This window comes from Perissodus microlepis, chromosome 14 (genome assembly GCF_051167445.1).
Source record: "Perissodus microlepis isolate ML-2025 ecotype Zambia chromosome 14, ASM5116744v1, whole genome shotgun sequence".
In the NCBI taxonomy this organism is placed as follows: domain Eukaryota; kingdom Metazoa; phylum Chordata; class Actinopteri; order Cichliformes; family Cichlidae; genus Perissodus; species Perissodus microlepis.
In genome coordinates this window covers 6,535,969-6,562,779 of record NC_140474.1, presented here as the reverse complement: position 1 = coordinate 6,562,779, position 26,811 = coordinate 6,535,969, and the positions used below count along the sequence as shown (strand labels likewise).

Genomic DNA, 26,811 nt, shown 5'->3' with positions numbered 1-26,811 from the left:
TCCAGAGTGGATAATGTCCCGCGTGTCTTCACATTACTGTAAAACTACAGTACCCAAGATGACGTCAACTTAAACACTTCCTGCTTTGGAACGCTCCAAGTGCTTAACGCGTATCATACAGAACTTTGTTTTTTTTTCATCTAAGATTATACGGTACAAATTAGTTAATGGTAAACTCGCGCTATTTGGTAGCTCAAAGAAGTGCACCCCAGTGTTTTACATTTGCAGTAGAATAATAAATTCAACCAAGCGGCTCTGGTTAACTTCCGGTTCTGAGTTTGTGGCGCCAGGGGGCGATAGCAACTCTTTCAGTCTTCTAACACGACTTGCCCGCGCAACTTGGGTGAAAGGAGGTAGGCCTCAACCTTGTTTTGTTAATATATTCCGCTTTAGTACTAAACTAAAGCGGACTGCACAGTTCATTTTCTCCTGGACTTGCATGCAGACATAAAGTATGGGTCGCAGCTTGCTTATTGTCTGAGTTAAAGTTTCTTCCCTTGCAGCGGCTGTCGGTGCGTTAGCTAATGCTAGGCTAAGAAGGTTAGGCGCTCAGCGAGATATTTAGATGAGTAATAGCATTAGCATCTATTTTAGGAATAGTTTTGTCTTGCAAAGGGTTATATTGGTAACGGCTGCAATAAAACACGAGTTTAATGGTTCACAGACGTGTAGTGGAACACTGTATATTCTTACAGAATCTGTCCAGCGTCGCTAGCTTAGTTAAACGGCTAACGCAGCCTATTTGGCTGTGGGCACGGTGCCGCGCAGCAGATAACATTTGAAAGTTATAGGCAGTGTTTTTAGCAGTACCTGAACATTTCCTCCCAATTTTTGTAGCAAATAAAGACAAGAAGCACCGAGCAGACATCCAAAATCACAATGAGTGTTGACGTGAAGAAACTGAAAGTCAATGAGTTAAAAGAAGAGCTCCAGCGCCGTGGCCTGGACACCAGAGGCCTGAAGGCAGACCTCGTAGAGAGGCTGAAAGCCGCTCTGGAGGCTGAAGCTCAGGCTGATGCTGGTGAGCAAGAGGATAAAGGGGATCAGCAGCAGGAAGAGGAATACGGTGACGACTACCAAGACAATGAAGATGAAACGGATGCACAAGAGCAGCAAGGTAAAGTATTATTTCATTAAACATTTCACTTCCATGAAACTAGTTTTATTACGTTGTTTTGGACTTTGATCCAGTTTCTGCCCTTTGCTGATATTACATTTTAAGCACTTCACTGTACTTAAGTAAGTTTCAAAGTTGGGAAATGTCAACAAACTTTTCACTTTACAACCTTTAGAACACCTAAACTAAGTTTAAAAAATTTACATTTCCAGATTCAGAAGCAGCTGAGGACTATGGTGGTGGTGATGAAGCTGAAGGTGATGCCCCTCAAGATGAAGATGAGGGCCGAGATTCAGGTGGTTACTATGAAGAAGAGGAGGCAGAAGGTAACCCCTACGAAAGTCAGACTCCTTCAGACTCGGGTCACAATGTGCCTGACTTCACAGCAGATGAGGATATTCAGAAAACTGACATGATGTCTGAGGAAGAGACCAAGCCTGCAGCAAAGGAGGAAGTGGAGGAGGAGGAAGAGAATGAAGAGGAGGAGAATGAAAAGAACAGACAAGGTAATTTTTCATTACTTTTATTACTCAGTTGATTTTTATAGTCTTGTATTAATCTCCGATGGCACTGGTTGAGAATAGAAACACTTTTCAGAGATTCAAGTTTTACTGCTACTTACTGCCGACATGCAGAGGTGGCACAATGACCCAGTGATCTGCTTTAACTAAATGATGCTAAAGGTAGTGTAAAATTTTCCTCATGGACTTTGGCAATACAGTAAAGACATGTAAACCCAACACTCAAACTGCTCTCATACCTAGTAGAAAAAATTCAACAACTTGTTTTCATGCTAAAATGTGTTACGTTTGTTCATGTCTAATTATAGAAGTTAAAGTAGAGGTCAAAATGGAAGATGAATCTGAGGGTGCAGGTGAAAGGCAACAAGATAATCAGCACGAACAGCAGCATGGGCAAGATACCGCGGGCCAGCCAGAGCAAGTCAAAACTGAAGGTGAGAGAGGTGGACACTATGGACGTAAGAGGCCGTATGAGGAGAACAGGGGCTACAGCTATTATGAGCACCGTGAGGAGAAGAGGTGGGCTTCTACATGGTTTTCTAAATTAACACAACTGTCTACACTCGGAATGAATAAGGCAAAGTGTATGACAATAAATACTCTGGTGTTATTGTACAGATCCCGAACACCTCAGCCTCCTGCTGAAGATGAAGAGGAGAACATAGATGACACTCTTGTTACAATTGATACATGTAAGTATGGTACATTAAATAGTGTGTGAAAAAAAACTAGTGTCAGTGTGCTGTCTATGGTTGTTTATAAATATCAGAGACTATGGGAAGTTGGACTGTTGTAGCAGACAGTCATTTATTCACGACATGCTTTTGTTGATGGATTACGTGTAACATTTTAAATATATGTATGCTCTGCTCTAATCTACAGTGATAATGAGCGCCCACTATTGCTGCAGAGATGTAGACTACCATCTTATATAGATGAAGTGTTTGATGCTTTGTGCTTAACTCTTTGGTTTTCAGACAATTGTGATTTGCACTTCAAAGTTTCCCGTGACCGCTACAGTGGTTATCCACTGACCATTGAAGGCTTTGCTTACCTTTGGGCTGGGGCACGAGCAACTCATGGAGTCACCCAGGGACGCGTGTGCTATGAGATGAAGGTAAATCGATGTGTTTCTCTAAAGGCTTAGTAGTTTTAAAGCTAGACAGATGATTCGTGCTGATGAGGTCAGACCTATTTTATGAAATGCTACCAATTTGGTATTGTGTAATGGTTACTGATACATGAAAACTTTGTGTTAATTATTGATATAGTGGATGGGGAAACTTTACTATTAACAAGCATTATCGTCAAATGTAAGAATAGCATTACCCTGTTGGCCTTTAAACCAATGTAGTTGAAAACACCATTTTTATAGAAGCTCTGGTTAACTTTTCTTTTGTTTTTGTTTTGTTTGTTTTTGAACTAATGTCAAGTAATCCTTCTGGTTCACACACACACACACACGCATATATTTATTAGGCAAACAAAAATCTTACTCTGATTGTGTTTGACTTTTTTGTTTTTTTTAAAGATCAATGAAGAAATTCCTGTGAAGCACCTCCCCAGCAGTGAGCCTGATCCCCATGTGGTCAGAATTGGGTGGTCTCTCAACCACTGCAGCACTCAGCTTGGTGAGTGAAGCATCTGTCACAATACTCAACATGATGTTTGCTTGGTCAACTAATAAAACAATTGTTTTTATCCTGCAATGTTTTAGGCGAGGAGCCATTTTCCTTTGGATATGGAGGAACAGGAAAAAAATCCGTTGACTGTAAATTTTCAGACTTTGGTGAGAAGTTTGGCGAAAATGATGTCATCGGTTGTTACATTGTAAGTAATTGATTCATTTTCTCTAAAGCTTATCACATAAGAATTTCACACATTTCTTTAATAATGTATTCTTTATTTTAGTTATTGTGTTTTTATTCAGTAATTATGGTAGTAATTTATCATAATGCTCGCATTTTGCATATTTTACAAGTTGAGACGTTTTCTTTGCTTTGTCACTTTAAGGACTTTGACAGTGGTGACGAGGTGGAGATGGGCTTCTCTAAGAATGGAGTGCATTTGGGTGTGGCTTTCCGGACAACCAAAGAAGCCTTGGCAGGCCGTGCCCTGTTCCCTCACGTCCTGGTTAAGAATTGTGCGGTTGAGTTCAACTTTGGACAGAAGCGAGAGCCTTACTTCCCCCCACAAGAGGGATACACCTTCATCCACAATCTGGAGATGGAGGACAAGATCAGAGGTACTAAAGGACCTGCCAGCAAGTCTGAATGTGAGGTAAGTTAGCAGTGAAATTGTACTATACAGTACATGAGGTTTTTGCCCCAAATCTGTTGTTGTTTTGGGGAGACTAAATGCTTGACTGTTAATTGGAAGTTAGCCACAATTTGTAAATTTAATTGTAAGCAAAATAAAAAATTGATGCAGCAATGATCAGAGGTTTTGTTTTGTTTTGGGGGTTTTTCCCCCCAGATTTTGATGATGGTTGGCCTCCCTGCCTGTGGAAAAACCACTTGGGCCTCAAAGCATGCAGAGAGTAACCCGGACAAGAAGTACAACATCCTGGGCACAAATGCTATCATGGACAAGATGAAGGTTGGTTTTGTTTGTTGTGGGGTTTTTTTTCTTCATAACATTGTGAATTTTGGTTCTGTTCAAAGTCTTTATTTATTTTCAAACAAAGATTTTAAAATGTATTCCTTTTTCTCCAGGTCATGGGTCTGCGCCGCCAGAAGAACTACGCCGGGCGCTGGGATGTTCTGATACAGCAGGCCACCCAGTGTCTGAACCGGCTGATTGAGATCGCCGCCCGCAAGAGACGCAACTACATCCTTGATCAGGTACTGCCCCTCCAGTTACACTCTGCTTTAATACTCACCACAGTCAGTCAATGTGCCCTGATGATCACTCTCTCTCTAATGGACTATTTATTTATCTTTCAGGGGGTCTCTGTGTATAATAGAGTAGAAGAAGCATTGATCTCCCTCTTGTCACTTGCTTGTCATGCATTGTAAACGAAAATGATTAATGGCTCTCATAAGTGACAGAATATGTTATGTTTTCATCCCGCAGTATATTGCACTTGCTATTCCCTGTCATAATACAGTATTGTTTGTCTTGTGAATTTCAACAATGTACAAGTAAACCATGACTTTGTAAAGATGTTGAGAAACAAGTAAGCTCTGACTGGTGAGTAAGAAAAACACCTTCTGTTGCTAATTTAATAAGACAGAGTTGATAGCTTTTTAAAAGCTATTTTTTAAGTGAGATATATGGAACTTTTGAGTGTGTTTTTTAATAAATTGACCCCTAAGGTAAGTACTGACTAACAGCCTTTTAGATTTTCAGATCTTTGAGCTCAGGAAATGTGGGGAAAAAGGTAGGTGGGTCTGATGGTGGACTGTGGCTTTTCTGTGGAAACTGTGAGTATTTGCAGGTAGGTTATATATGTGTTGTCTGGAATGGGACAAGAGCTCGTATGAAGAAAAGGTGAGTAAAGGTAAGTCTGAGGGACCCATGAGACTAGCAAGCTGTTTTTGAAGCAGCATGCTGTGGTAAATAGTGCGTTTCTGACATGTTTATACTTGATAAAAGTTGTAAAGTTGGCACTTTAGACACGAAATGTTTTCTTTGAGGTATGTGATTTCTTTGTGTATATATTAAGGAACCGAAATCCTATTTCTTTTTTCTTTTTTTTTTATTATTTAGCTTTTGGCATATATTTAAAGCTAAATTGGTTACTAATAAGAACTTGTATAAGCGTCTCGCTGTTAAATTGTGAGATCATATTCATTACAAATTTAACTGACACTGGCATTACTTAGTTGTTTGTTGGTCAGTGGAGACCCCACTGAGTTCTGCTGGATGAAGAGAGAGATTGTTTGAAGTTAATACTGTGAGCTGTTTGCTGTTTAAAGTGTCCTAACCGCAAGTCTTCTATTTGAATGTCATAGCATGGCGTAGTTTGATAGTTGTGCTTTGGCAGTTTTAATGTCACCTATAAGCCTAATTTAGATAAAGCGTAATTATTAAGTGTTTGTTATTGAGCTGTAGTCCTGATTTGAAACGAGGATTTTTGAAGGATTTTCATTCGGTTTTGAGTTCTTACACAGGCTGCAAGGATTATGAAAAAAATGTGATTTATAGTGTGGCTACATTTGACAGTTGGCACTGTCATCAAAGCAAAATGTAACCATGAGTCGTTCCTGCTGATCAGTGTTATGGAATATTATGGGAGAACAATCTAACATTTTAGTTTATAATAATGAAATTAGGTTGTTCAGAGCAAGCTATGAAATATTTATGTATTTGCTATTCCACCTGGTGACTACTGCAAACTATCTCTACATTTATAATCGCGACATCGCAATAGAAGAAGAATTAACTGAATTGAAAATCAATTCAATCGAAATGGTAACTGTAATATTATTGCCCTTCGGTATTGTCATTGTAACTGTTCATCTAATGCGTATTTTAAGTTCTTTAATGTTTGAGGTAAATACAAAATACTCACATCTTCTCTCAGTTGCTGCTCTGCGTAATTGTAGCAGTGCTTTTGAAGCATATTTACAATCAGCACATAGTCATTGAATGAACTCATAATTGAGTGCGCGCATCTTGGCGTTGTCTGACAAAGCAGAAAGTTTAGTCAGCGCGGGGTCCCTCTATTTACAATAACTTTCTTTAGCAGTCACTGGGTACCTGGATGCACAGACTGTGAGGTAAGTCTGTGGAGTGACGAGAGGCCAATAGTACCTGAGTAAAAACGTAGACTGACGTCCAAGCCAAACCTCTCTCACTTCATTATTGCAGGGTTCCAGCTTCCTTCCAGTGGAAAGCCATTACAAATAAACAATAACAAACAAGCTTCTACTTCTTTCTTGTCACCATTGCTAGACAAATGTTTATGGATCAGCAAGGAGACGAAAAATGCGTCCTTTTGAAGGTTTTCAACGCAAGGCTATTGTAATTTGTCCCACGGACGAGGATTTAAAAGAACGAACATTAAAGCAAACCAATGAGCAGGGGAAGGATGTGCCCGATCATGCTGTGTTAGAAATGAAAGGTAGGAACGCTGTGGAAACAATAAATAAAACACCAGATCTACTTTTTTACTTTTTTTCTATGTGTTGTCTCTAAAATCAAACTTGGAAGATGCCCCCTCCCCCCTTCCCTCATCATAGCCTTTGGCCAGATATCAGACCTGGATATTTTTTAAAAAAGTCAACATGAATCTGATTCTTATTTTTGCCCTGTATCTACCACTTGCCATTCAGCTTATTTCTGATGCCCTGCAAACTGAGATTTCGGCTTTGTAATAGTAGAACCAATACTGCGCAATTGGCTTCCATGAAACAAATGTTTCCAAATGACACATGGCATATGTTTTTGTAAGTTAATTTGTAACACTCTCACATCAGCTGTCCTTGGTTTGCAGAGCTGTTTCCTCTTCTCACCAACTTTTTAGTTGTCCTTTGTCCCCCTCCCCACCTTTACTGAAGTCTCCCTCCTCTCCTGTGTCTGTTTAAACAAATGTTTCCTCCATGTTCCCTTGGAGGTAATTTTTGTTCCCTTTACCCTACCATCTGCTTCATTATCTGCTCTTAGTTTCTCTGATGTACTTTTCCCCTGTACAATAGTAATTAGTTTTCATTTTGTCTTCCGGTGGTGTGGCTGCTTTGGTCTTCACTACAACCCCCTCCCCCTCTTTCTCTCTCTCCCATCCTTTTTTTTGTTGGATGGGCTGTCTCTTTCCTGTGGTCATCACTGCCACTCTTGAAGCCAACTTTACTCTCCCTGAGCCTTGCGACTTCCTGGAGGCAGTGACGTACGTTGAGCTGCAGCGCGACGAGGCTGAAAAGTTGATGAAGCAGTACAATGAGGAGGGCCGCAAAGCTGGCCCACCCCCTGAGAAACGCTTCGATAACAGGTCTGGTGGGTTCCGTGGCCGCGGAGGTGGTAGTTTCCAGCGGTATGACAACCGTGATGGAGCTCGTGGTGGCTACCAGAACCGCAGTGGGGATGGAGGCAGTGGATACAGAGGAGGTAAGAACTCTTAAATATTTATTTTTTTGATAATTTCAAACTAGAAAGTTGGAACTTTAAGGTTAACATATTTTTCCTGAACACTTAATGATCTCAGTTTAACAAATGTTGCACCTGCTTTCTTCCTTTGACTTTTACATTGGCACAGCATTTTTGTAAAATAAAATTGTTCAATAAATGTCTGTAGATATTTAATCTTTTTGTTGTGTTTTACAGGCTACAATCGTGGCAGCTATAACCAGAACAGGTGGGGCAACAGCTACCGTGACGGAGGCTCTGATGCACGAAGTGGATATAACCGCAGTCAGCAGTCAGGGGGAAGCTACAGAACCGCACCCTCTTACAACAAAGGAGGATACAACCAGGTACTCAATATGATTCATTTATGGATAAAACACCATAAATTATAAAATGGAGGAAAAAATTATATCATTGTATTCTTCTTCACCCTCAGGGCTACAGCCAGAGCTACAATCAAGGGTACAACCAGGGCAACTACAACCAGAATTACTACAGCAACTACAGTCAGTACCCAGGATACAGTCAGAGCTACAGCCAGACACCTGCCACTGGTCAGACGTACAACCACCAGCAGCAGCAACCACAACAGCAACCACAGCAGCCACAGCAGAACTACAACCAGCAGTATCAGCAGGTACCACTAACGTCCATTTTTTGCCCTATGAAGTCAGGCCGTTACTTTAATAGAGCCCAGTGGCAGAAATCCTAATGAATTCACTTTAGTAGTAATAGATCTGATGGTGGCCAAGTTTTATCCAAAGTTTTCACTGTAGAAAAACTGAATCACAAAGTTCACAACTTTAAAAACAGTGTTCAGCCTTTTTCTTTCTTTCTTTCTTTCTCCACCTTTAAGGCTTTGGAAAGGGTTTAATGATGATGAAGTATCTCAAACTTGTAAACATACTTTTAACTCTAAATGCTTCTTGCTTTGATTTACAGTATGCTCAGCAGTGGCAGCAGTACTACCAGAATCAGAACCAGTGGAATCAATATTACAGCCAGTATGGCAGCTATCCTGGACAAGGCAGCCAAGGCTCATCTTCTGGTTCCCAGTAGCTTCCTTCCTGCATCTGTACCTGCATCCACCTGTGTCCTGAACACCTCTGATAACTGCAGAAGATTGATTTTTGTACAGTCCCACATTGTGTCTCCAACCATAACATCCTCCATCTGATTTAACACAGTAGCCTTCATTTGCCATCAATCAGTGTACACCTAAATTACATACAGTTTGATGTCTTTTCATTATTTTTACTGAATTAAGTCTTATTCTAAGCAGTGACCGTGAAGTGGTAGATGATAGGTATCAAGACATTTAATGAATGTTATTGATAATGCATTCAGTGTGGATGTATGAAATCCACATTTACTACAGATTGAAGAGGTAATTGTACATTTCATAGTGTGAAGAAGGCAGGAAAAGTACAGCAAACCCTGAATACTTTTGCTTGCTTTGAGAAGAACAAAATGCATGCTTTTTACATCCATGACCCTGTCCTGTCTTGCTTTTTAATTTTCAGTTACCGATTTTACATTTTATTTACTGCAATAGACACCAAGCATTATGAAACACGTTTTTTAAATAGGTGTTGATGCTGTAGTATTTAATCCAGTCTTTGATTGAGAAAAATATTTTGCCACTCTTGTTGACTAGTTCTATGTGCAGGGTTGTTTTTTTTTTTTCATCCCTTTGTGATTGCGCATTTTGTCTTGTAGTTTAATCCTATTCTTTTCAAACCATTTGTTTTCTACCTGAAAATGAAAATCAGATTTTGATCAGTTACGCAAACTGTCTTGTCTTTATACAATAAATGCAGTTGTATATGCCTGTAATTGTTAATGTCCTTTTGTTCCCCTTCAGTGAAGTCAGACACAACACATACTGTCTGATTAATCATTGATATGTTTTTCGACTTTTTTTCCCAACATTTGTAAATCATGGACAAAACAAAAGGAAGCGTTTAGCTAAAAATCATATGCCAAGTTTGGACCATATGCATGTGCAGTCAAAAACATTGGGAAGGAAATGAACATTTTAAACTGTAGTCATGATGGCCGATTAGGCTTAACAAGCTCCTTTTGCTATTCAAGTGGGCAATATAGATGATGCAGTTTCAATAACAAATACTTTGTGATTTTTCACTAACTTTTTCTGACAGCTTAATTGAGTAAAAAACATGAAATTCAATATTGCCATTTAGAATTTGATGTGCAAAACTCTACTACCAACTGGGCTAACAGATGCTAAGGTAAAACTCAATAATATAACTTTTTGACACGCGATAAATTGATACATTAGCTGTTTGTATATCAAATATCCAATCAACAGCCAAATAAATAACAGTTAAAATAGTTTTCCATTCTTTCCAAATTGACGAGTTGTCATATAGCTGCCAGTGTTACAATTAACCACAGTTTTGTTGAGGTTAGTGTTAATTTCCAACCCTGCATGTGTATATATTGTATGATCAGGAAAAGCCTGCCTATAGGTTGGCATAAATTAGGAAGTAAGGTGGTTTAGCACCAGAAAACCAAGGCACCAGTTCAAAACAATACGAGGTGTTCCTCAGTAGGAAAATCCATGTTTCTGAGCCGGATAACCAATAAAATAGCAGTGACAAAGATCAAATGAAAAACATCACACAACCATGCTTGAAACACAAATGAGTCCTTTGCTGGCCTTCTAAAATAAGTGGCCAGTAAATAGTATCAGTTCAACACGAGTCAGACACAGCTTTGTCCAAAAAATGTGTTTGTGTCTGTGCTTTGTCCATGTGGGGAAATGAGTGCTCAGTCTGGCTCCCTGCTTTTGTCTTTGTACAGATGCAGCTCCTCCATCTTCTCCTGCAGGAAGGAAACAGGCATGGAGCAGCGGGTTCTGTGTGGTAGAGTGCTGACCTGGAAAACAAATGTCAAATTAATCATAAAGAAACTAGTCACTGTTTGTTTTTTCTCATTTCACAAAATCTTGCAACGTGTTTTAAACTGCACTTGTAATGCTTTAACTCTGAAAGTAGTGCCTAAAATATGAGGTAGTAAAGTCTCAGCAGTCAGATGGACAAGCTGGACACAAAAAAGGATTATTTTGCTGTTTTATAACAGCATGCATGAAAACGACAGTAGAGGGAGTCATTTAAAGTTGTACATATGAAGTCCAAGCTCACAGTATTCTTAACTGAGTTATCATTTTGTACTGTGTCTGGTAGCAACTCAAACTTTTTAATCTTAAATGAATCCTTGCTGGAATATTTCATTATGCAGAGGGATATTGATATTTGCTTATTTTATGTAATCATGGCATTTTTCACACATAAACAGGATCACAGAGAAGAAAAGGTTAAGAAACACTTCCTTTCTGAATGATCACTTTGCAGGAACTTGCACCATTTCTCACCTTTCTCAGTGATGGACGAGAGTGAAGGTGGTTTCCCTTTTTGTCCTTCTTCTCAGGTGTCCAAACTCCAGGATCCGTCTGAGTGGAGCGGTCGGACAGTACTGATTCACTGGTGTTACTTTTCCAGTCAGATGTACCCTTATGGTGCTCTGTTTCATTACTCGGGGGAAAAACAAAGGTCTCCTCTTCTGAACCTGACCAGAAAAAAATAATAATAATAATAATAATTTTAGAGACTTTTTACTGACAGAAAACAGTGTGTGCTTTGCGGACTGTATATGAAGAAGAAAGGACGCACTCCAGCTGTTGCCCTTGGTTCTTAAATCAGGTGCAGGGGTGCATGGACAGGACCCGGTCGTGTTTTTGTGTTTCTTCAAACACTCAATTCCCACCAGATCTCTACAGTGTCTGTGGCAGTTTATCCCACAGTCTGGAAGACAGAGAAAATGTTAAGCTTTTGAAGCACTACCACTTTAAGGATTCGTTTACTCAGATTAAGAAAACGTTTTGTGGATTATCCAGAGTAATCAGACCATTGTTTCTGGAACAACATAGCCTATTTCAGTGTTGACGTGTAATTTTGTAATGCTTTTAGCGCTACAAACTAAATTACTTCAATAGCAGATGAAATGTCAAGAGGCCACATGTTCAGAGAATTGTCCTCTTAAACTCTGTCTTATTCTATTGGGCAAATTCTTGCTCAGATCAAGCTGATTACTCTTGACAGTTGATTAAAAGGTTAAGATCTCTGATCGTAGAGGTTTATTTTTGTGTTTCTGAGCCTACCTTTACAGTGGTAGCCCTGTTTGGTGACACCCCATAGCTGCAAGATATGACAAATTACAATTTGACTAAATTTCTACAAAACCCAAAACAACAAGAAAAAAGAAACAAACAAAAAACAACAAACAAAGCTAATGACACTCACAAAGCCTCTACATATATCACAGAATGTTGGTCGTTTGTATGTGGTTTCATGGAAGTTATGCGCGTCATTGAAGTTGTACCCCAACTTGGCACATACGGACATTCCCCTCATGAAGTAAGAGGTGATTTCTTCACGGCTGATTTGTCCCTCCCTAGGCAGAAAATTTTCCAAAGTGCAACATAGATGTAAGTAAGTTGTCCTTTCTCTGATTTGCATTTAGGTCATGACGAGAGGCCCGCGTGTGAGCTGCAGCTTCCTCACCTGTCAGTTTCTTGAGTACAGAAGGAGAAGGGGAAGTTGGCTGCTATTTTTTCAAATTCCTCCAGCAAAATGTAGCCATCCTGATTGTGGTCATAATTCTTCATTATGGACTGCAGGGGGCAACAAAACGATCAGATATTCAGTTCCACTTGTCAAGGAACAGTTTGCTAGTTCTGCTTTAGGCTGCCAAGTAATAAGGAAGTGAGAGACATCAGGTTGTTGCAAAGTCACATACTCACATCCACCATCTGTTTGACGTGTTTAGATATGGTGTCGGGGTCGAGCCTGGGGGTGACTCCTGAACCCCACTCTGCCACTACTGGGGGTTTAACTGGAGCTACAGGCTGTGGACAAACAGATGCAGCAATGAGACACGAAGACTGTCAGACAAGCAAGAAAGCACACACCCACCACATAATACACTTCCCTAACGTACAGCGCTTTGATGTGGCTAACTTTGATGTATTTAAGCACTGCATCTCTGCTTTTGTTTTGAAGAACATGTTACACCCACAGAAAGTGCGCAAATGTCCACCCGCTTATAAGAAGAGGTTAAAGTAAGTGTGAACCTGCGTACCGTTACAAAGAGCTTAGTTCACTTCAGCTCTACTGACCTGAACCTTGGGGTTCTTGGGTTCCTTGGCATATGAGAGTTCATATATCTCATCCTCAGTGTAGTATAAATCTAGGGAGAGCTGAAACATTAACACAGAACAGAATTTCAGGTGTTTGTGACTTCGTGCTATCTAACTTTGTAAAAATCCCCTTCTTGTTTCTTGTTCTAGTACCGTGAGCAGATGCAGCAGGTCTTTGTTGGCCTCAAAGGGTGGTGTACAGCTGTGGAGGGCCAGGAGGTCATTAATGTTGCTATAGAGGTGCTGCAGCTTGCTCAGGTTGATTTTTTCCTCATCTATGTAGTCCGGCAAGGCCTCATTCAGCGAGATCAGATCCTTTAGATGGACACCCAAAATAGGAACCTTGAAGCCGGTGCACTCATTGTAAACCCGACGGTAGTTGCTGTAATTACTCCGCGACGAGAGCAGCTCTGTCATTTCACTGAGAGCCTGACAGAAAATAAAGATTGACAAATAGTGATTAAAAAATATATATTTTTAAAATATTTAATTAAGCCTTTTTTTTTGTTTGTTTAAATGGAAAACAGTGAATCGTCTAAGAGTAATCTAAGATATGGCAAACCTTTGCACACGTTTGTCCAGTTTGTCTAGAAACAGCTGGCTAGCTGTGATGAGACCATACAGCTAAAAATGTAAAAATCTATAAAAATCTTGTCAGGATATGACAAAGCAACCCCAAGAGGGCAGTTGAAGGTGTTGTCCCACACAGGAAAAACAAGAGGTAAAAATGCGATGTGTACCAAACACTTCTCTGAGTTAATGTTACGCCCCAAAACATTCTTCCTCATACGTACAGTAAGTTTAGTTGATGTGTATGACATGCAAAAATCAGTTTTTGAATGCCACCATATCTAACAAAAGATAAAGAATTACCAGAAACACCACTTACTGGGTTAGCAGGTGAAGAAACAGACATTACAATGATTAAGCAAAGCAATGTCTAAACGTTTACACCCTTGTGGTGTGACAGGCACTAACACTGACTCATGATTACACGCAATATTTAAAATACCTTAGTGACATCAGGAGGCAGCAGGTTAGAAGTGTCTTTGAGGCGGGAGATTGAACTGTGACAGAGGCCTCCAGTTACGGCCATGAGAGTGTTAAAGTTTTGCAGAGATCGAAGTTTCTAAATGGAAAAGAGCATAAGAAATAACTGCAAATTAGAAAAAGTGCACCTGAAACAGTAGACCTCCTGGCAGCCAAACCAAAATGCGTCTTAGCTCTTTACTCCAGTTTTTGTGATGTTGCCTCCCCAGGTACTTTACCTGAGCCACATGAATGAACTTGGTGAAGACCTGGGCTCTCTGCTGGGCTGTGTGTCTGCTAAGAATCATCAGCTGGACCCACTGGGAGACCCCATTACACATCATCACTGAACGCTCCAAAGCAGGATTGTCCCGGACTGAACCTCGTACTACATAGCTGCGGTAATCCAAGAACTGTCCGATTAGAAAAGAGTTCAAGCAATAAAGGTTATTCGTAATTTTAACATTTTGAATAATTTTCTCATAAAAATAAAGCAATATTTTATCTTCTGATTGTGGCTTCAGAGTAAAAGAAAAAGTTGTGGCACAACTTTGCAATTTCACAAACCATCTGGAACATCTGGAGGGAGCCTGACTGTCAGTAAAACCAACAGATATGGTGACCACTATCAACTGTATGGCACCATTTACTAATACTTTGTAAAGGGACTATAGATGTAGGTACTATTAGGCAAATTGATACACTGAAACCATTTCCCATAAAGTGTTCACACTTCCTATTGAAAGTTAGAAATGCCATCAACTACAATGCAAGTTATGCAACAGGATTTCTCACAATGTGGCAGAAAAACTTGTTCTTACAAATAACATATTACTGATAGTGTGATTAAAACAAAATGACCAATGTTCATGGAAAGTGTCACCATTTAAACTGTCAAAAATACAGTGAACCCTTAACATTTTTACAGTATAATATTTTTACTTTAACATACTTCATGGTCAGCTGTGTGTAGAATGAATGAAGATGCCATTAAACTACACTGTTTAGCAAAAAAAACTCAAACGCTGACAAAGAATGATTAACTAAAGAGCTTTAGCTTGAATCTTAGATAATTTTATGATTTATCCATTAATTTTGCTACTAGGCTATAATAACATTTTTACAAGAGGACTAACTAATTATCATAACCACATAATGTACTGCTACTAATAATGATACCAAAAGTAAAACTTGTCTATGCATATTCATCAACTCTGAGTGCTTATTTCAGGACTAGGAACATCTCTGTGAGTCATGGCAACATGATGGTGTCTCATCGGGTGAAAAACCTAAGAAATAGTGAGAAGTTGTTTGGTGAACTTACTGATACATTACAGAAGTTCTTAAACTCAAGGTAGCTGAGATGCTCAGCCATCTCGTCTGGCTCCATGTGATCGAATATTAAAGACACCTTCCTCTTCTTCACAGAAGGTGAGGGTGCCTGTGATATGTTCAGGTGAGGGCTTCTAGGAAAGGCAACAGGACAAAAATCGTCATTCTATTTATAGAATTGTTTATTGTTTATATATATATATATATTTAACTGTTTTTAGACATATTTATATATATGCAGTTTTTTCAGGGTACAACGGTAAATCAAACAGAAACATGACTCACAAGCAGGAGTTCTCGATGAGCTGCGAGTGTTTCTCCTCTCCATCTGACCGGACCAGTGCCCACAGGTCCCCCATGGTCTGTTCAAGGTGGGGGTCCACCTCAAATACCGCTGGGAACTGGCTGATCCACTGCCTTGCCACAAAGCAAAACAGAAAACATGTTTACTACTCGCAAATAGAGCAGGATAACCAGTTCCGTCATACTCCATCATTCAACGGTCTCGAGTGTCCTTACTCACCTGGCAAGGTGGCGGATCTGTGTCCGCCTGAGTCCTCTCTTGTCGGAGGGACAGTCCTTATAAGTAAGAATAATGGTCAAGGCTCTAAACACACTGTGCAAATTATACCAAACAGTAGGGATATATACTTGAAATCTGCTTTGCAAACATGGAGTGCAAAACAAAGCCATGCTTGTTTCCTGATCTGATTAATTAACATGGGCATGTGATTGGGAGCAGTGCACCAGTGGAACCAGAGTATTACACTGAGTGGCAGTGGAGGATATAGAGTGAGAAGTTTCTGGGCAAATGCCTCAGATGGCACAACCCAGCTGTGCATCATCAGGGTCATGTGGACCAACTGGGTCCCTCTTGGGCTGGAAGTCTTGCCCTCTGAATCTGCAAGCAAAACGGAGCAGTGGATTCACAGGAGGAGGATTAATGTGATTAAAAACAACAAACAGTGCAATAGGCAACGAGTTTATGTCACACCAAGCAGCTCAGGTAGAGTGGAGATTTCAGACTTTCTCTAGGTATGCCTGTTTTTATCAACAGAAATATATATTAATTATAATTTAAAGGTTCAGTACAACCAAACTACCTAGTTTTATTTTACCCTAACATTTCCCTAGGAAAGCTTTATATTATGCCAGTTAACTAGATCATTATTTTGAGTTTTTCTACTGTCACATTTCAGGACCTTTAACAGTTGATATCCAAAAGGACCTGCAACGTATCTTCATTTGATACCAAAACATGTATTTGTGTAATTTTAATGAACTGACTGATACACCAACAGAGGAGGCGATAGAGATAGAGATAGAGAGATTTGTATAGTTTAACATTGCATGGGAATGACTGGCTGGCTTCTGTAACCCAACAGAACAAAGCTTGATTGTATGAGACTGCTCTTTGTCTCTCTCCATCCCACCCTGTCAGTTTCTCTCACCCCCACCCCCCACACTTTCCCTCATCCCTCAATTATATAACCTTGTTGTTGTTAAAGTGTAAAACCACATGGCAAACAGACTGACCAAAGCAGTTTAGGCAGCGCTGTATGAGGTCATCCAGGCTGGCAGCACTGGCACTGGGAGCAGAACTGGGGCTCTGCAGGGCCCGGGTGATGTCCTGAGGACTGGGACATGTATTCCTCCTCCGGTGGACCAGCTTTTTGCCCTTTAGCACACCAGGACTCTCCACATTGGACTTCCTAAGAAAGTGAGACAGACAGAAAGGCAGATAGAGAGTGAAAGCGAGAGCGAGAGAGGGAGAGAAAAGGGGAGCATAAGTAGCCTAAAAAAGTAGAACAATGTGTGACGAGATAGTTCGAGCCAGCATTAGAGGAAACACAGCTCCCCACATCTGATAAGCTCTGCTACAGCTCTGCTGCTGACTGAGCCATCATGCACAAGCAGACGAACTGCACGCAACAGCTCAGATGTTTCTCTAAATTTGTCAAATAAGTAAAAGACTTGAAGTGGTGGGGGACTTTTCATTACTGACATTAGATAGGTGGCCAGTTGTGTCACACATTTAAATGTTGTACTGTATTTTTACTCCCGTGCTTTTAGAAACTTTATAAGAATTAGTTTTGATGGGAATTTTTTTTTTCTTTAACCGCAGGTGCTAATGGTGACATAGGCCAGAGCAACTTTTATTTTTAAACTCCTATTAATGTCACGGAAAATCTGGAACAGACAATATGAGAGATTAAATAAGGCATAGTGACTGCTATAAGTCCTTTTGTTTTTGATAAGTGGTACTGAAGATACAAAAAAAATCTATTAGTCTAAAAAAGTAAAACATCAAAACATATTTGGATGCTGTTAGTATAAAAATACATCACCCATCAGTGTTTATAAGACGCTGAAATTATGCTTTCTTGTTGTCGAAAACAAAATAGATTTACCACATCTCACAAGTAAACTAGGCAAGAACGGAAGATCTCTCTTTGATTCACCTCGCAGCCTATAGATACAGTATGTAACCACAAGACCCATTTGTTTTAGTAATCATACACTGGTGACTGGTGTCCTGCTACTGATGTGGCAGAACGCTGATGCAAATTTTCCCTTTTTTGGACTTCAATGGAAGTTTGCAACTGAGGAGAAACCAGCCTAGTCATAGCATACAGGCCATCCCTTTGTGCATACTTTACGCTGAAGCTGGACTGATGCTAAGTGCGAGTAGAGTTACAAAAACAACTTTTTAGACAACAAAGATAAGGGAGAGATACTACATTTTATGCTTAAACACAACAGTTTTCTGTTTCATGATTATGTTGATGCTTCCTCTTCAGATCAGTGGCTCAGTTGTGCAATATCTGACCGTGTTTCACAATAACCAGTGAAATTCTTAACTTTTTTATTGGTTTGTATTCTTTGCTTTTTCATCTACATTTTAACTGGTATAGTTACCTCAGTTTTGCAAGAGACTTAAGAGAAGTCTAGATCCACAATTACCAAACATTAATGAAACTACATTTTGCAACAAACCTGCCCATTAAGAGTGTCTGTCATTTTTTTTAAAAGGTGGTGAAGCTTTGTGTTGCACTTAAGACATTTTGTATTCGTGCATCTGAGCAAACACTGAGTAGTATGTAACCAATATGAAACTGTCAGTCTATACTGCAGATAATGTGATGAAATTGCCAGGAAACAACTGTGAGTTCAGAGAACTGGTGACAAGTTCCCTGAATGACCAGACCTACATCCCCTTCTTTTAACCTAAGCACTCAGCTTATTTCCCCAACCCACTCACCACATTGGTACATTCTCATATAGTCTATGCATTACTAAACATACACCTGCACCCACTGTCCAGACACTCAAAAACATATAAAATGGCAGAACACTTATAGATACACAGGAACATGTGGTGACATTCACTTATCTATTTATACCACAAGCTGCCTGTACGTGCTGTTCTATCTAGTCATCACGCAACATATTTCACTCTCAGAGACATCTAGACTCAAAACATTAGGGGGATGTCAGTGATGAACCAGACTCCATCTCTCTTCTTCCTCGTACTCAGGCTCCAGGTGACTGGTTTGGAAACCTGCTGGGCAACAAAGATCTGCCTCTTGTGCTCCTCCCCTCTGCCTCATTACACAGTCTCTCTACTGAATTCAAAACACTAACATTAACAGCACAGCATGCACCATTTTCAACAAATATATTTTAAGGAGGGGAAAGCTTGTGAAATCAAGATGCCTCTGTCATTTTATCTATACTCAGCTTCCTTTTAGGTTTCTGCAAAAGTGTACTGTGAAACTTAAATCTCATGCTGGGTAAAGTCTTTGCTTTAAGTTAAGCTGTTACATTCTGTAGAGACTGTGAAGTCCATCGATTAAAAAACAATGCAATTTGTGATTTTGACTATGCAGATAACACTGACTTAAAAGTATGAACAACATATTACCTGATCCAGATTGAAAATGAACCAATAATCACCTAATTCCTTAACAGTCTCAATAAATTATGAGAATATCTATTCTATGTTCTCAAGTGTTTCCAAGTCCGTTATTTCTTTTACGTGTTTGGATTGAAGTATGTACACTAATTTTGTACATTTAAAAACAAAACTGAGTGGTTTTCTAATCTCAATGTCCTTTGCAACATATCACCTTTCTCAGTGAATTCACCTGCTGTCAAAGCACTTGCACATACGTGAGACACGGCAACTACAAACAGAAATGCTGACGGGGAAATGTTGTTGATGTCATAACGTTATTCAGGGAATTTCCCCCGAGTGCTGAGTAGGTAACACACAAAACATCAGTCAAGGTATGTTTTCTGTGTAGTGACACTGACCACCTTCAATGACAGAGAGCTATTTGAAAATAGAGTGTAGTGGATATGGATGCAAATTAGAACACAGTTACTGTTTGGGAATTTGCATTGACTTTTTCCAAAGCATAGGGCAACTTGCATAAAAAGCACTCCCTTTATTTAGCATGTCATCTATAGGAACAACCTTTGTGTTGAAAAAAAAAAAAAATCCTTGTGCACATGACATGACATGACATACTTATTAATTTGGATCCTGCTCCATTGCATCACTGACTCTTTTTTTAGGAAGACCTTCCATTCCTCATTTTCCTCACTAACTCCTACTTTGCTCACTTTTTTCCTCTTCCTTCATCCTTGTTCTATTCATTCCATTCAGGAAACAGCTTCTCCTTTTCTCTCTGGAAATCCCCCTCACTCTCTTTCCCATCTGTGTTGAGACTCCTGGCTAAAGATCCAGTAACCCCCTCCCCTTGCTGCTGCTCTCACACTGGCGGGGGGATATGCAAATTCCTCTCTTTCTTTCCTTAATTGATTAATTGAAGCCCAGGCCCTTTGAAGGCCTTGTTTGTGTACTGCTCTTTTCCCCTGCTCTCCCCTCTCCCAACCCATATTCTTGTTTCCCTCTGCATCAAGAGGATGCATCTTCTGCAAGGAGCTATTGACCCCTCCCCTCCTCAGTACTGTATATAGTGCAATCATATAGTCCTGTGCAAAAGTCTTGAGAAATCCCCAAATTCTTTATATTTTGCTAGGAAAATGGGAGCTAGGGGCAGCCATTCATTAAAACATTCAAGTGTGCATCGAGATACAGTATAGAAACACTGTTTTTTCAATTATAATGAGTAGTCAAGCTTTCCTGTAATTTCTTTAAATAGTCCTCAGGAATAGGTCACGTTGCCTCTTCAAGAGCATCCAAAGTTCATTTTTGGATGCTGGCTGCCTTTTGTTCTGTTCTCTGTCAAGATCTTCCAGTGCTCCCTCAATAATGTTGAGCTCTGAGCTCTGGGGAGGCCAGTCCATGACCTATAGTGTTCTGTTATGTGCTTTCAATCCAGGTATGTTTTTAATGAATTGGCAGTGTGTTTGGGATCATTGTCACATTGAAAAATGAAAAACCGGATATTCAGATGCTTTGGATGCTCAATCAAAAGCAAGACCTCCAACAACACTACCAGAAAGGCAGCGTCACACCATGACAGAGCTGCCACTGTGTTTTACAGATGGCTATAGACACTGACTGTTGTACCTCTCTCCTGACCTTCTCTGTGAATACTGAGGACAATCTTCCACTGAGACCATTTCTGGTGAACCTTTAGCAGATAGTAGCTTGATCGACTGAAGGGTCAGATGTGTTTCTCATGTCCTGTATCACATCTTTGAAAATTCTTCTTCCTATTTCTTACAGACTTGACATTTAGATAATGTTTATCTGCTATAGATAGTTTGCTAGTCCTGGTACTTTGTCTTTTGCCCTTCATTTGCCATAATTTCTAAGCACGCATTGCAATCCATGCCATTTTTAACTAGGTCTTTGGGAATCAAACACAAATACTATATTATGTGTGTCAAAGTTCAACTAAAGAAACAGGAATAAATGATGTGCTTTTTTTGGTGACAGACTGCTAATAGCAAAATGCCTAAATATACAAATTAAAATGGATTCATTCCTTAGGTTATGTTCCTTTTTCATACTTGAATGATTCATAGGTTGGTGTTAAGTGGCTTAATGAAGAAATAACAATAACAAAAAACAGAACAAAATATTCCCCTGAAAATGTTCAGGTAAAAGACAGCCAATATCCCCATAAAAAACCCAAACACTGAAAGACCCTTAGGACGCTGTTCAAGAGCACTTTACAATTACAAGAAAGTCTGGCTGCTTGGAAGCAAACTATCAAGAAATGAGGAGTGGCTCAAGACTTTTACTCAGTACTGTACCTGTTCAACTAAGCACTACACTATGTTCTCTCCAATTTTTGGAAATTCTCTCTCTGGTATACACACATGTATGTTTAACCTATAACAATAATTCTAATGTGACTTACTTCCCTAATTTCCACTATTACAATTTAGTTCCACGTTGAGTTTTTTCCATGCTTCTCTTTGGGTTTTTTTTTTTTTTTTTTAGAGATTTTACAAAGATTTCTACATTTCAGGAATGTGTTATTTATTGTCTTACATATTGTTAAACTCATATGCATAACTGATAAAAATACAATGCTGACCTTATGTGATAGTTCTAGACAGTCTTGCCACTGAAGGGGAAACTCCATACCCTCAAACTCAGGTAACTAATTGGACAAAACTCACATTTGACTACCTCAACGTTTAACATACAACCCTTTCATTCCAAGTAATCTGATAAGATCTGTGGTCACAACTGCAGCAGTAAAAAATGCCTCTGAAAACACAAACATATAGGTTCTCTGCTGTATCTAAAATCGAATGCAAAAAACGTCACTGCACTGACGTGAAAAAGGAGATTACTGGACAGAACAGAAAAGCAGAACACATTTCCATGGAAAGGCAAGCAGGCAGCTCTCCACAGGCACGCACAACTGTTGAATGTTGGCTCTCACTTGTGTGCAGTACACACAAATAATTTGAGAAGTTGATAGTCTTCACTGATATGCAGGTCAAAACATTAGCTGCAGCCTTTATTTTAACCCAAAGCCTCTATGTGCACAGTGTTGAATATGACAATAAATGGCAGAAGAGGCATACACTAGATGCAGAAATAAATGTCCTTGTTTCTCTTTGACTTTGTCAAGAACCTTTGCACAAACCACACCACATCTCAGTTACAACCTCAATGTTCACACATCACTGCTGCACTCAAAACACTTGCTGCTGACACATACTTAGACTTACACTTGTTAAGAAACTGAGGTGCAAATGGTTCTGCGAGCAGCGAACTCTCAGTTTTAACGCCCTGTCTCTTTTTTCTTATTTAATTACCTTTTGTTCTTGTTCATTGCAGAGTTCTTCTCCTCAGCAACACTCCTCCTCCACTGGTGATCCGTACAGGCATTTGAGCACGTCTCTACAGCTCCATGGTTGGCCTTGCTCCTCCTTTATCTCCTCTGTGTCCTCTATGTGTTACTGTGCACTGGACAGCAAGAGCAGGCACAGCAGGGAGGGCTGCTCGAGGTCGAAGGCTGCTCACCTACACTCATCGACTAAACTCCGCGCCTAAGTCCTGCTTATCAAACGACTCTATGAGTGAGTTAACCTCCTTCTCGCTTTATCTGTCAACCACAAATCAGTAACAAAGCAGACCTCATGCCTCCGTTTCCTGCAACAAAGCAGACATGCCAAGACAAAATGCCCCAAAGAAGCCTCGAAGTAGAGTGCAAAAACTCGCAACAGTCATTCACTCGTCCCCTCAACATAAACAAGTCAGCATCTTAAATGGAGGAACTGGCTCTGATAGATAGGGGAACTCACATCAGTTTCTGTGTGTGTGTTTGTGTGTGTTTGTGTGTGTGTGGCCGTGTGCAAGGGGGAGGGGAGAGCGAGTGAGAGAGAGAGAGTTAGAATTGTGAACACAAATGGAGTACCAATAGAGGAAGGAGGAGGAGAGTTAGAGAGAGATAGTGATGAGCAATCATATGAGCATCAGTGTACTTCAAGAGGGGAACTCTCGGGTTCTTTTTAAGTGTCAACACAGGAAAAAAAAAATAGGCCACACCTTAAAGCCTCTTTCTGATACAGTTTTCTGTGTCACTGTCAAATCCTGGCAAAAGAATTAAGTTACTAAGGAGGAATCATCAAGGGCCTGGTGACACTGTTGAAACCGGACACGTGTCTCCCCACTGGATCTCCAGGGTGCCCCACATCACGTCTATCTTCCTGATTTCTCCTTTTCTTCTTTTTTTAAACTGCCGCTGTCATTTCTCAGGGTAGCAAGTGATTACACAGGGAGGTAGTGTTTGTGCTTGTGAATGTCGCTGTGCAGCTGGACAGGGAGGCTCAAAGGAATCCTTGTTTTAACACCCCAAGAGGAAGAGGCAACCAAACAGGGGACATTAATGTCCCCAAGTCTGCAGAGGTGGCTTCTTTGCTGCAGGAAGCTGAGTGGCTGGCAGAGACAGTGAGTGGGCGACACGGCATTCAAAAGCAAAGAGAGATGCACAGGGCTCCCGCAGACCTTGCATGCCAAGTCAAAAACACCTAACATGCACTTGGATTTCGCTGAGAAGTTAGATTATTGAAGATCTCCAGGGGAGTACATGCACATGTTGCAGAAAGACACAACACGCCATTTCCGGACAATGTGGTAAACTTACTGTAATCTTAAGCAATGCTTCTTTAAAACAGGAAGCGCCACTCAGCTGGTGAAGAACATTGGACAAAAGAACAGCTAGTGCCATTTTACTATAACTCAACACGCTGGCACGCCCACGTTACCTGCAGCACAACCAGTGCGAGTTTTAAAGCCTCCATAAGACTTTTGTCGTAACCACTGCGTATATTTCTATGTTTTTTTTGTATCTATTATGTATGCAAAGTACATATTTTGAAAATTCGCAGCAAAACCACCAAACGTGATGCTTACAGTCTACGGAGCAGCCGTCCTGTTACGTGGAAGAGCTGAAAGTTTCATTACATCACATGTTTGCAGGGGATTCCTCCCTTTGCTTGAACCAGGTAAACAATAAAATAACTCCATCTGAGTTAATTAATCAATTCCTTTAAACACCTATCTTATTTTGACTGTAATACTGTCATGACCTCTAATATATATCGTTAATTAATTATTTAGCTTGAGAGACACCTGTAAAGCCTTTTCCCATCAGTTCTCTGTATTATATTGCCTCCTTCAGGCGTACTGCAGCAACTGCACATAAAGCCAGCACGATTCGTGAGTTGGCAGAAAACGGGAGTCAGCAGGTTACTTCTGAATCGAGACTCATATTCCCAGAATTCATGTTAGTTCCGCCTCAGTGGCGTATCGCCTTCTTCACCGCCTCTTTTCCTCCTGCTCTCCGTTATCCGCTGAAAGGAGTTGTGTCCCGGCGAGCAGCGTCCTGAAACAGCTTTTCCGCTGCCAGCTGCGGTTGCAGTGCGAGATGGATGAGAAAGAAAGCATGCTCAAGGATGCCAGATGGAGACAGGGGAGGTAGGGATGTGTGCATGAGCACAGTGTCTGAAGGCTGGTCACCGTTGCTGTGAGAGTGTGATGTGCTTTTCTCCCCCCCCCCCAGCACTCAGACTTCCAGATTTATTGTCTGGTGCATCCCTGCTGCCTGTCAGGAGGGGTGTGACACGGACGCTCCTGCAGATCCACTGTTTCAATCAAAAGCAACTGTTGATTTTCTGAAAAGATGGCTTTTCCAGGGCAAGTTTGTGTCATGCAAAAAATATTTTTGGGAGGCCTACATAGTTGATTCACAGTAGAGCCAGCTGACAACATTGTGTCTAGATGTAATGCATTTTTTTCCAAGCTAAACTGCTATTTCTTTGCTTTTCAATGAATTATAAGATCCCTGAAATAAGATCTAAAAATTAAAACAAATAAAAAATATCAATTGTCTCTACACCTATAGTACTGTTCACACTGCTTGTTAAATTCAACCAGTCTGATCAGTCAACAGTTCAGGACCCAATGATAATAAAGTGATATTAAACATAAAAAATAATAGGCTGGTAATGAATCACTATTCTTAGGGGAAATAGGAAGGTTGCTACTTTACCACTGAAGCATAAAACTGTAATTTTATGGAAGAGTGTAAAAGATCAAAGAGCTAATTAAAAGCCAGACAAAATATCTGTGCAGAGTGTCTCGTTCAGTTATCGATTGGGCTGTAAGAAAGCTTCAGTGGTGTCCACCACACTGAAAGTGCCAAGCTGTAAGTTGAGCTGTACTTTGAGCCAACAGATTACTTGATTACTTAGACAAGGATGAGAGTTATAAAATATACAATTCCTGTAGTATAGTGGTGAAAATAATAATCCTGAATCAACAACGAGTCACTCAACAACACCTGCATGTCAGGCAAGAATCTAAACCAGTTCTTTGTAACAGATCAGTTTTCTCTCTTCAACTATTGTTCAAAGAACACAAGCGATGTGATGACACAACTTCTCAGCATAAATGTGGGCTATGAAGTATATATTATGTTTTCTGCCATTTCATTTCAAGGCCACGTTTAAAAAAAGTGAAATGAAAACATTGCGTCTTGTCAGAGGTTTTTTTTGTATAGTCAAAGTTGGACTGTGTTGGGAAAGTTATGAACCGTAGTGGTTTAGTTATTTGTCTAACAAGTTAAATATTTTGAGTAGAGCTACAAAGTCCTTTAGGGTTGTGTCAGGAAGATCATCTGGCATAAAAATCTGCCAGATCAAACATGCAGTGCTAACCTCTGTGGCGACCTCTTGAGCCACAATTGTGGCTCTTGGGGGGATCGCGGCTCAAGAGTTGGGAGGTCGCCTTGTAATCGGGAGGTTGCCAGTTCGAGCCCCGGCTTGGACAGTCTCGGTCGTTGTGTCCTTGGGCAACTTCACCCGTGGTGGTCAGAGGGCCCGGTGGCGCCAGTGTCCGGCAGCCTCGCCTCTGTCAGTGCGCCCCAGGGTGGCTGTGGCTACAATGTAGCTTGCCATCACCAGTGTGTGAATGTGTGTGTGAATGGGTGGATGACTGGATGTGTAAAGCGCTTTGGGGTCCTTAGGGACTAGTAAAGCGCTATACAAATACAGGCCATTTACCAATAAAGGAACAGCCGAAAGTAGCTTCCAAATTGCAAATTCTGATCAAAACACACAGATGAGCTTTATGACTAAAGATGTTTGGTGTCTAACTTAGCTGTTGTTGTATATAAGTTCATTTTGATTAAAAGATTAATCAGCACTAAAATGAATAATGAGACATATATGGTAAATTATATAGTAAATTTCTTGTAAGTGTGACTTGCAATACTTCAAACATAAAACAAAGAACTAATGCAACCTGCTCGTCAAGTGATGCAGATATCTGAATTTCCAAATAGCTCATGTTGGGCCCAGAAGATCTAGTTTGATGTTAATATACTGATACACTATTTATCCCAAAGGGTTTTCTTGTGAAGAGCAGCTACAGTAACTTACTCACTTTGAAGAGCTGAGGTGTGCTTTTGTGTGCTCTTATTGCACGCTCCCCAAAGGCTAGTCCTCACCCCTCTTTCCTTTTATAGCCTCAGACATGTGGAAGAAGGGGAGGGTGATGGAGGGGGGCAGCCTGTGTGAAGGAG

At 40.3% G+C, this 26,811-nt stretch overlaps 2 protein-coding genes across 2 annotated transcripts; one reads left to right on the top strand and one right to left on the bottom strand.

Annotated features, from left to right (window-relative positions):
- Positions 1–231: 231 nt before the first annotated feature.
- hnrnpul1 (heterogeneous nuclear ribonucleoprotein U-like 1) lies at positions 232–9,535 on the top strand. The gene is made up of 16 exons (XM_084949844.1): positions 232–353; positions 838–1,117; positions 1,330–1,623; positions 1,947–2,157; positions 2,257–2,330; positions 2,616–2,755; positions 3,170–3,269; positions 3,356–3,468; positions 3,652–3,918; positions 4,114–4,236; positions 4,353–4,481; positions 6,538–6,706; positions 7,423–7,686; positions 7,903–8,051; positions 8,141–8,341; positions 8,647–9,535. The coding sequence occupies exons 2-16, from the start codon at positions 880–882 to the stop codon at positions 8,761–8,763; spliced, it is 2,589 nt and encodes an 862-aa protein (XP_084805970.1). The 5' UTR covers positions 232–353; positions 838–879; the 3' UTR covers positions 8,764–9,535.
- rasgrp4 (RAS guanyl releasing protein 4) lies at positions 9,359–23,360 on the bottom strand. Its single transcript, XM_084949851.1, has 17 exons — positions 22,541–23,360; positions 16,823–16,998; positions 16,076–16,187; positions 15,810–15,872; positions 15,572–15,703; positions 15,279–15,420; positions 14,194–14,367; positions 13,938–14,054; positions 13,079–13,354; positions 12,905–12,985; positions 12,530–12,634; positions 12,291–12,400; positions 12,030–12,180; positions 11,888–11,924; positions 11,400–11,531; positions 11,102–11,295; positions 9,359–10,605 (listed from the first exon to the last, which is right to left on the bottom strand). The coding sequence occupies exons 1-17, from the start codon at positions 22,555–22,557 to the stop codon at positions 10,498–10,500; spliced, it is 2,127 nt and encodes a 708-aa protein (XP_084805977.1). The 5' UTR covers positions 22,558–23,360; the 3' UTR covers positions 9,359–10,497.
- Positions 23,361–26,811: the final 3,451 nt, after the last annotated feature.

Coding starts and splice junctions, on each gene's coding strand:
- hnrnpul1 (XM_084949844.1), top strand. CDS start 880: ATGAGTGTTGACGTGAAGAAACTGAAAGTCAATGAGTTAAAAGAAGAG. Junction 2,158..2,256: donor GAGCACCGTGAGGAGAAGAG/GTGGGCTTCTAC, acceptor GTTATTGTACAG/ATCCCGAACACCTCAGCCTC. Junction 4,482..6,537: donor GCAACTACATCCTTGATCAG/GTACTGCCCCTC, acceptor CACCATTGCTAG/ACAAATGTTTATGGATCAGC.
- rasgrp4 (XM_084949851.1), bottom strand. Junction 15,873..16,075: donor GCCCAGAAACTTCTCACTCT/ATATCCTCCACT, acceptor CATTATTCTTAC/TTATAAGGACTGTCCCTCCG. Junction 12,986..13,078: donor ACCTGCTGCATCTGCTCACG/GTACTAGAACAA, acceptor TTAATGTTTCAG/CTCTCCCTAGATTTATACTA.